This window comes from Bos indicus x Bos taurus, chromosome 3 (assembly GCF_003369695.1).
Source record: "Bos indicus x Bos taurus breed Angus x Brahman F1 hybrid chromosome 3, Bos_hybrid_MaternalHap_v2.0, whole genome shotgun sequence".
Taxonomy (NCBI): domain Eukaryota; kingdom Metazoa; phylum Chordata; class Mammalia; order Artiodactyla; family Bovidae; genus Bos; species Bos indicus x Bos taurus.
In genome coordinates this window covers 18,735,918-18,746,076 of record NC_040078.1, presented here as the reverse complement: position 1 = coordinate 18,746,076, position 10,159 = coordinate 18,735,918, and the positions used below count along the sequence as shown (strand labels likewise).

The following is a 10,159-nucleotide window of genomic DNA, read 5'->3' as shown; positions in this document are numbered from 1 at the left end:
GGACTTGTTTTTGCTTTTTTAGGGGCTCTAGTAGGTGAGTTGGAGAAGGCAATGGCACCCCATTCCAGTACTCTTGCCTGGAAAATCCCATGGATGGAGGAGCCTGGTAGGCTGCAGTCCATGGGGTCGCTAAGAGTCGGACATGACTGAGCGACTTCACTTTCACTTTTCACTTCCATGCATTGGAGAAGGAAATGGCAACCCACTCCAGTGTTCTTGCCTGGAGAATCCCAGGGACGGGGGAGCCTGGTGGGCTGCCGTCTATGGGGTCACACAGAGTCGGAAACGACTGAAGTGACTTAGCAGCAGCAGCAGCAGTAGTTGAGTATGAATATTATAATGGATATTACTGAATGAATTGAAGAAAGAACACATGTTTTCTGAGTGAAAAATAAATCCTGTTCTAGATGCTGTGGTTATCATACTTCATCTCAGTTTCAACCTGAGAGTGACGAATTTCCAAAAACATAGAAGAAACCCAAGGAGAAATGAATGCTTGCTAATTATTTATTGTTAATTTTCACAAGGTTTATAATTTGAATAGGCAGTCCCTTCAGATTAGCTCTGAGAGTTATGATTCATTAAAGTTAAAATCGTAAGAGTTATTGGAAGATATTGTAAAACATTTAATTCTTCTTTCCACTATAAGCAATTCCTTAAAGATGTTAGAGTCCCAGAAACCAAAAGTTGAGCAGTTCCACCAATACACATTACAGCTAGATGTCTGAGATACATGGAGAAAGAAAAAGCCAAGAATCCCAAATCAACCAGCTCAATCAACTGGAAAGGGAGAATTTATTGGAACATCTGGAAGTGACTTCAGGATGAATCTTCAGAGGAGCTAGACTCACTTGGGACCTCAGGGCTCTTCTCAGACTTGTGACTGCCAGATTTGTTCTGCTGGTCATCATCACTACCTTCCTGTCTTTCTTCCTTGTTTTGGTACAACTGTTCTTCTGGATCCCAGGTTGGGGAGTTGACATAGCTTCCTCCACTCCTGTGATCCTTAAACATCCCCAAATCTGGATAAGTGAACCTCTTTCCTGCATTGCCTATTCCTGATGGATCATGCAAACAGTAGCATAACCAGTTACCTTGCTGTTTGGAAAAAAAGTATACCTCACAGGTAATCGGCCCAATTTTTCTGGTGAATGCAGACTCCTGAAGATCTAGATCTTCAACATCAGCTTTTTCCTGCTTGGGGAAATGCTTTTGATCTTGTACTTTCCCTAATTTCTCTTCTGTCTCATAGTTGGATTCCCTAACAGATAGCCTTCTTCCAGAGCTGCTCTCATTGTTGCCTCTGAGATGACTCTCATCCCTTCTTGAAGGTGGCCTTTGCTCTCTAACCTCTTCTCTCCCACCATTCCTGGGTTCTGGTCTTACTTCCCGTCTTCCATCATTACTGGGTTCTGGGCTCAGGCTTCTCTCTCGATGTCTTCCATCATCCATTGATGTGGGGATATTGTCTCTTTGTTGCCCTCTTGCATACAGTCTTGCAGGTGGATTCTGCTCCCCATCTTGGCTTCTTCCATTATTCCCAGAATCTGGTCTCACATCTCTTACTTGGAGTCTCCTCTCATCCCTTGCTCTTAGGGTTTGGCTCTTTCACTCCAAGTCTCTCATCTTCTGTTGAAGTTGGTCTCTGGTCCCTAATTTGTCTTCTGTCATCACCCCTGGGTTCCGGTCCTTGCTCCCTAAGGCGGTGTCTCTCATCAATCTGGGGTTCAGGACTCAGCTCTCTCACTGGGTTTCTCTCCTCATCCCTTGATAAGGGGATCTGGTCTCTACGTTGGATCCGTTCTTCCTGTCTTGGAGCTGGCCTCTGCTCCCTGTCTTGGCTTCTCTCATCATCTCCAATTTCTGGTCTCACATCTCTTACTTGGAGTCTCCTCTCATCCCTTGCTCTTAGGGTTTGGTCTCTTCACTCCAAGGTCTCTCATCTTCTGTTGAAGTTGGTCTCTGGTCCCTAATTTGTCTTCTGTCATCACCCCTGGGTTCCGGTCCTTGCTCCCTAAGGCGGTGTCTCTCATCAATCTGGGGTTCAGGACTCAGCTCTCTCACTGGGTTTCTCTCCTCATCCCTTGATAAGGGGATCTGGTCTCTACGTTGGATCCGTTCTTCTGTCTTGGAGCTGGCCTCTGCTCCCTGTCTTGGCTTCTCTCATCATCTACAATTTCTGGTCTCACATCTCTTACTTGGAGTCTCCTCTCATCCCTTGCTCTTAGGGTTTGGTCTCTGACTCCAAGTCTCTCATCTTCTGTTGAAGTTGGTCTCTGGTCCCTAATTTGTCTTCTGTCATCACCCCTGGGTTCCGGTCCTTGCTCCCTAAGGTGGTGTCTCTCATCCATCTGGGGTTCAGGACTCAGCTCTCTCACTGGGTTTCTCTCCTCATCCCTTGATAAGGGGATCTGGTCTCTACGTTGGATCCGTTCTTCCTGTCTTGGAGCTGGCCTCTGCTCCCTGTCTTGGCTTCTCTCATCATCTCCAATTTCTGGTCTCACATCTCTTACTTGGAGTCTCCTCTCATGCCTTGCTCTTAGGGTTTGGTCTCTGACTCCAAGTCTCTCATCTTCTGTTGAAGTTGGTCTCTGGTCCCTAATTTGTCTTCTGTCATCACCCCTGGGTTCCGGTCCTTGCTCCCGAAGGCGGTGTCTCTCATCAATCTGGGGTTCAGGACTCAGCTCTCTCACTGGGTTTCTCTCCTCATCCCTTGATAAGGGGATCTGGTCTCTACGTTGGATCCGTTCTTCCTGTCTTGGAGCTGGCCTCTGCTCCCTGTCTTGGCTTCTCTCATCATCTCCAATTTCTGGTCTCACATCTCTTACTTGGAGTCTCCTCTCATCCCTTGCTCTTAGGGTTTGGTCTCTGACTCCAAGTCTCTCATCTTCTGTTGAAGTTGGTCTCTGGTCCCTAATTTGTCTTCTGTCATCACCCCTGGGTTCCGGTCCTTGCTCCCGAAGGCGGTGTCTCTCATCAATCTGGGGTTCAGGACTCAGCTCTCTCACTGGGTTTCTCTCCTCATCCCTTGATAAGGGGATCTGGTCTCTACGTTGGATCCGTTCTTCCTGTCTTGGAGCTGGCCTCTGCTCCCTGTCTTGGCTTCTCTCATCATCTCCAATTTCTGGTCTCACATCTCTTACTTGGAGTCTCCTCTCATCCCTTGCTCTTAGGGTTTGGTCTCTGACTCCAAGTCTCTCATCTTCTGTTGAAGTTGGTCTCTGGTCCCTAATTTGTCTTCTGTCATCACCCCTGGGTTCCGGTCCTTGCTCCCGAAGGCGGTGTCTCTCATCAATCTGGGGTTCAGGACTCAGCTCTCTCACTGGGTTTCTCTCCTCATCCCTTGATAAGGGGATCTGGTCTCTACGTTGGATCCGTTCTTCCTGTCTTGGAGCTGGCCTCTGCTCCCTGTCTTGGCTTCTCTCATCATCTCCAATTTCTGGTCTCACATCTCTTACTTGGAGTCTCCTCTCATGCCTTGCTCTTAGGGTTTGGTCTCTGACTCCAAGTCTCTCATCTTCTGTTGAAGTTGGTCTCTGGTCCCTAATTTGTCTTCTGTCATCACCCCTGGGTTCCGGTCCTTGCTCCCGAAGGCGGTGTCTCTCATCAATCTGGGGTTCAGGACTCAGCTCTCTCACTGGGTTTCTCTCCTCATCCCTTGATAAGGGGATCTGGTCTCTACGTTGGATCCGTTCTTCCTGTCTTGGAGCTGGCCTCTGCTCCCTGTCTTGGCTTCTCTCATCATCTCCAATTTCTGGTCTCACATCTCTTACTTGGAGTCTCCTCTCATCCCTTGCTCTTAGGGTTTGGTCTCTGACTCCAAGTCTCTCATCTTCTGTTGAAGTTGGTCTCTGGTCCCTAATTTGTCTTCTGTCATCACCCCTGGGTTCCGGTCCTTGCTCCCGAAGGCGGTGTCTCTCATCAATCTGGGGTTCAGGACTCAGCTCTCTCACTGGGTTTCTCTCCTCATCCCTTGATAAGGGGATCTGGTCTCTACGTTGGATCCGTTCTTCCTGTCTTGGAGCTGGCCTCTGCTCCCTGTCTTGGCTTCTCTCATCATCTCCAATTTCTGGTCTCACATCTCTTACTTGGAGTCTCCTCTCATCCCTTGCTCTTAGGGTTTGGTCTCTGACTCCAAGTCTCTCATCTTCTGTTGAAGTTGGTCTCTGGTCCCTAATTTGTCTTCTGTCATCACCCCTGGGTTCCGGTCCTTGCTCCCGAAGGCGGTGTCTCTCATCAATCTGGGGTTCAGGACTCAGCTCTCTCACTGGGTTTCTCTCCTCATCCCTTGATAAGGGGATCTGGTCTCTACGTTGGATCCGTTCTTCCTGTCTTGGAGCTGGCCTCTGCTCCCTGTCTTGGCTTCTCTCATCATCTCCAATTTCTGGTCTCACATCTCTTACTTGGAGTCTCCTCTCATCCCTTGCTCTTAGGGTTTGGTCTCTGACTCCAAGTCTCTCATCTTCTGTTGAAGTTGGTCTCTGGTCCCTAATTTGTCTTCTGTCATCACCCCTGGGTTCCGGTCCTTGCTCCCGAAGGCGGTGTCTCTCATCAATCTGGGGTTCAGGACTCAGCTCTCTCACTGGGTTTCTCTCCTCATCCCTTGATAAGGGGATCTGGTCTCTACGTTGGATCCGTTCTTCCTGTCTTGGAGCTGGCCTCTGCTCCCTGTCTTGGCTTCTCTCATCATCTCCAATTTCTGGTCTCACATCTCTTACTTGGAGTCTCCTCTCATCCCTTGCTCTTAGGGTTTGGTCTCTGACTCCAAGTCTCTCATCTTCTGTTGAAGTTGGTCTCTGGTCCCTAATTTGTCTTCTGTCATCACCCCTGGGTTCCGGTCCTTGCTCCCGAAGGCGGTGTCTCTCATCAATCTGGGGTTCAGGACTCAGCTCTCTCACTGGGTTTCTCTCCTCATCCCTTGATAAGGGGATCTGGTCTCTACGTTGGATCCGTTCTTCCTGTCTTGGAGCTGGCCTCTGCTCCCTGTCTTGGCTTCTCTCATCATCTCCAATTTCTGGTCTCACATCTCTTACTTGGAGTCTCCTCTCATCCCTTGCTCTTAGGGTTTGGTCTCTGACTCCAAGTCTCTCATCTTCTGTTGAAGTTGGTCTCTGGTCCCTAATTTGTCTTCTGTCATCACCCCTGGGTTCCGGTCCTTGCTCCCGAAGGCGGTGTCTCTCATCAATCTGGGGTTCAGGACTCAGCTCTCTCACTGGGTTTCTCTCCTCATCCCTTGATAAGGGGATCTGGTCTCTACGTTGGATCCGTTCTTCCTGTCTTGGAGCTGGCCTCTGCTCCCTGTCTTGGCTTCTCTCATCATCTCCAATTTCTGGTCTCACATCTCTTACTTGGAGTCTCCTCTCATCCCTTGCTCTTAGGGTTTGGTCTCTGACTCCAAGTCTCTCATCTTCTGTTGAAGTTGGTCTCTGGTCCCTAATTTGTCTTCTGTCATCACCCCTGGGTTCCGGTCCTTGCTCCCGAAGGCGGTGTCTCTCATCAATCTGGGGTTCAGGACTCAGCTCTCTCACTGGGTTTCTCTCCTCATCCCTTGATAAGGGGATCTGGTCTCTACGTTGGATCCGTTCTTCCTGTCTTGGAGCTGGCCTCTGCTCCCTGTCTTGGCTTCTCTCATCATCTCCAATTTCTGGTCTCACATCTCTTACTTGGAGTCTCCTCTCATCCCTTGCTCTTAGGGTTTGGTCTCTGACTCCAAGTCTCTCATCTTCTGTTGAAGTTGGTCTCTGGTCCCTAATTTGTCTTCTGTCATCACCCCTGGGTTCCGGTCCTTGCTCCCGAAGGCGGTGTCTCTCATCAATCTGGGGTTCAGGACTCAGCTCTCTCACTGGGTTTCTCTCCTCATCCCTTGATAAGGGGATCTGGTCTCTACGTTGGATCCGTTCTTCCTGTCTTGGAGCTGGCCTCTGCTCCCTGTCTTGGCTTCTCTCATCATCTCCAATTTCTGGTCTCACATCTCTTACTTGGAGTCTCCTCTCATCCCTTGCTCTTAGGGTTTGGTCTCTGACTCCAAGTCTCTCATCTTCTGTTGAAGTTGGTCTCTGGTCCCTAATTTGTCTTCTGTCATCACCCCTGGGTTCCGGTCCTTGCTCCCGAAGGCGGTGTCTCTCATCAATCTGGGGTTCAGGACTCAGCTCTCTCACTGGGTTTCTCTCCTCATCCCTTGATAAGGGGATCTGGTCTCTACGTTGGATCCGTTCTTCCTGTCTTGGAGCTGGCCTCTGCTCCCTGTCTTGGCTTCTCTCATCATCTCCAATTTCTGGTCTCACATCTCTTACTTGGAGTCTCCTCTCATCCCTTGCTCTTAGGGTTTGGTCTCTGACTCCAAGTCTCTCATCTTCTGTTGAAGTTGGTCTCTGGTCCCTAATTTGTCTTCTGTCATCACCCCTGGGTTCCGGTCCTTGCTCCCGAAGGCGGTGTCTCTCATCAATCTGGGGTTCAGGACTCAGCTCTCTCACTGGGTTTCTCTCCTCATCCCTTGATAAGGGGATCTGGTCTCTACGTTGGATCCGTTCTTCCTGTCTTGGAGCTGGCCTCTGCTCCCTGTCTTGGCTTCTCTCATCATCTCCAATTTCTGGTCTCACATCTCTTACTTGGAGTCTCCTCTCATCCCTTGCTCTTAGGGTTTGGTCTCTGACTCCAAGTCTCTCATCTTCTGTTGAAGTTGGTCTCTGGTCCCTAATTTGTCTTCTGTCATCACCCCTGGGTTCCGGTCCTTGCTCCCGAAGGCGGTGTCTCTCATCAATCTGGGGTTCAGGACTCAGCTCTCTCACTGGGTTTCTCTCCTCATCCCTTGATAAGGGGATCTGGTCTCTACGTTGGATCCGTTCTTCCTGTCTTGGAGCTGGCCTCTGCTCCCTGTCTTGGCTTCTCTCATCATCTCCAATTTCTGGTCTCACATCTCTTACTTGGAGTCTCCTCTCATCCCTTGCTCTTAGGGTTTGGTCTCTGACTCCAAGTCTCTCATCTTCTGTTGAAGTTGGTCTCTGGTCCCTAATTTGTCTTCTGTCATCACCCCTGGGTTCCGGTCCTTGCTCCCGAAGGCGGTGTCTCTCATCAATCTGGGGTTCAGGACTCAGCTCTCTCACTGGGTTTCTCTCCTCATCCCTTGATAAGGGGATCTGGTCTCTACGTTGGATCCGTTCTTCCTGTCTTGGAGCTGGCCTCTGCTCCCTGTCTTGGCTTCTCTCATCATCTCCAATTTCTGGTCTCACATCTCTTACTTGGAGTCTCCTCTCATCCCTTGCTCTTAGGGTTTGGTCTCTGACTCCAAGTCTCTCATCTTCTGTTGAAGTTGGTCTCTGGTCCCTAATTTGTCTTCTGTCATCACCCCTGGGTTCCGGTCCTTGCTCCCGAAGGCGGTGTCTCTCATCAATCTGGGGTTCAGGACTCAGCTCTCTCACTGGGTTTCTCTCCTCATCCCTTGATAAGGGGATCTGGTCTCTACGTTGGATCCGTTCTTCCTGTCTTGGAGCTGGCCTCTGCTCCCTGTCTTGGCTTCTCTCATCATCTCCAATTTCTGGTCTCACATCTCTTACTTGGAGTCTCCTCTCATGCCTTGCTCTTAGGGTTTGGTCTCTGACTCCAAGTCTCTCATCTTCTGTTGAAGTTGGTCTCTGGTCCCTAATTTGTCTTCTGTCATCACCCCTGGGTTCCGGTCCTTGCTCCCGAAGGCGGTGTCTCTCATCAATCTGGGGTTCAGGACTCAGCTCTCTCACTGGGTTTCTCTCCTCATCCCTTGATAAGGGGATCTGGTCTCTACGTTGGATCCGTTCTTCCTGTCTTGGAGCTGGCCTCTGCTCCCTGTCTTGGCTTCTCTCATCATCTCCAATTTCTGGTCTCACATCTCTTACTTGGAGTCTCCTCTCATCCCTTGCTCTTAGGGTTTGGTCTCTGACTCCAAGTCTCTCATCTTCTGTTGAAGTTGGTCTCTGGTCCCTAATTTGTCTTCTGTCATCACCCCTGGGTTCCGGTCCTTGCTCCCGAAGGCGGTGTCTCTCATCAATCTGGGGTTCAGGACTCAGCTCTCTCACTGGGTTTCTCTCCTCATCCCTTGATAAGGGGATCTGGTCTCTACGTTGGATCCGTTCTTCCTGTCTTGGAGCTGGCCTCTGCTCCCTGTCTTGGCTTCTCTCATCATCTCCAATTTCTGGTCTCACATCTCTTACTTGGAGTCTCCTCTCATCCCTTGCTCTTAGGGTTTGGTCTCTGACTCCAAGTCTCTCATCTTCTGTTGAAGTTGGTCTCTGGTCCCTAATTTGTCTTCTGTCATCACCCCTGGGTTCCGGTCCTTGCTCCTGAAGGCGGTGTCTCTCATCAATCTGGGGTTCAGGACTCAGCTCTCTCACTGGGTTTCTCTCCTCATCCCTTGATAAGGGGATCTGGTCTCTACGTTGGATCCGTTCTTCCTGTCTTGGAGCTGGCCTCTGCTCCCTGTCTTGGCTTCTCTCATCATCTCCAATTTCTGGTCTCACATCTCTTACTTGGAGTCTCCTCTCATCCCTTGCTCTTAGGGTTTGGTCTCTGACTCCAAGTCTCTCATCTTCTGTTGAAGTTGGTCTCTGGTCCCTAATTTGTCTTCTGTCATCACCCCTGGGTTCCGGTCCCTGCTCCCGAAGGCGGTGTCTCTCATCAATCTGGGGTTCAGGACTCAGCTCTCTCACTGGGTTTCTCTCCTCATCCCTTGATAAAGGGATCTGGTCTCTCTGTTCGATCCGTTCTTCCTGTCTTGGAGCTGGTCTCTGTTCCCTGTCTTGGTTTCTCTCATCATTTCCAAGTTCAGGTCTCCCATCGCTTACTTGAAGTCTCCTCTCATCCATTCGTGTTAGGGTTTGGTCTCTCACTCCAGGTCTCTCAGCTTCTATTGCAGTTGGTCTCTGGTCCCTAATTTGTCTTCTGTCATCACCCCTGGGTCCCGGTCTTTGCTCCCTAAGGCGGTGTCTCTCATCCATCTGGGGTTCAGGACTCAGCTCTCTCACTGGGTTTCTCTCCTCATCCCTTAATAAGGGGATCTGGTCTCTACATTGGATCCGTTCTTCGTATTTTCTTGAAGCTGATTTCTGCTCTTTAAATTCAGTTCTCCCATTTTCTGGACCTAGATCTCTTACTTGTTGTTTATCATCACTTCTAGGTTCTGGGCTCTGGTTACTAACATGATTTCTCTCCGTAATCCTGGGCTCTGGATTCAGGTCTCTCACTTGTTTCTCATCACTGTGTGTCACTGGGGTCTGAATTCTCACTTTGTATTTCCCATTTTCCTGTGGTATTGGAGTTTCGTCACTAACTCTCAGAACCTCATCCTCTCTCAGAGGTGGTCTCTGTTCTCTAATTTGCTGTCTTCCACTATTTTCAATATCTGAGCTCAACCCTCTCCCTGAATGTCTCTCTTCATCTGTTGGTGCTGAGATCTTAGCACTCATCTGTTGTCTCCCATCTTCTTTCATCTCTGGTCTTAGTTCTCCATTTTGTTGTACTTTATTGCGTCTGGCTTGTGGACTTAGTTCTCCCTGCGGGTGTCTTCTCTCATCATTTCTTGGTGCTGAGGTCTGATCATTAACTTCTTGTGTCTCATCCCTTCTGGGTGAAGATTTATGTTCTCCAATCTGTGTCCCACTGTTGCTTCGTTCTGGGTTTTGATTCCTTACTTGATGGCGCCCTCCAGATTTTGGTGTTGGTGTCCACTCCCTACTTTTTTGTCTTGCATTATACTGGAAATCTGGGCTGTGTTGTCTCACTTGATCCCTTCCAACATCCTTTGGTTCTGGACTCTGGTCTCTCTCTTGGTGTCTTCCAATATCCTGTAATTCTAGGCTTTGGTCTCTCACTCTGTGACTCTTTTCATCACTAGGCGTTGGTCTCTGGTCTCTCACTTTATGTCTCTCCACATCCTGGGACTCTTCACCCTGATCTCTCTCTTGGAATTTTTCTTTTTGCAGTTGCTTGCCTTCTAGTTCTGTTGCTTGTTTTTCTTGAATTGCAGATCTTCTGTCCCTTTCTTTTAATTTGGGATAGAGAAGAGGTTTTATGTGGGCATAGTAGGCTGTTGTCACTGCAAACATGAGCAAAATTAATTCACTGAAATCAATTGTTTGGTCACCATCTTGATCCAGCTGCTGGAGGATTTTTCCTGTTGTCTCAGAATTAT

At 49.2% G+C, this 10,159-nt stretch overlaps 1 protein-coding gene across 1 annotated transcript; it reads right to left on the bottom strand.

Moving 5' to 3' along the window:
* Window positions 1-2,060: 2,060 nt before the first annotated feature.
* LOC113882937 (trichohyalin-like) lies at window positions 2,061-8,834 on the bottom strand. The gene has a single exon (XM_027526155.1). It carries the CDS (start codon window positions 8,832-8,834, stop codon window positions 2,061-2,063), a length of 6,774 nt encoding a protein of 2,257 aa, XP_027381956.1.
* Window positions 8,835-10,159: the final 1,325 nt, after the last annotated feature.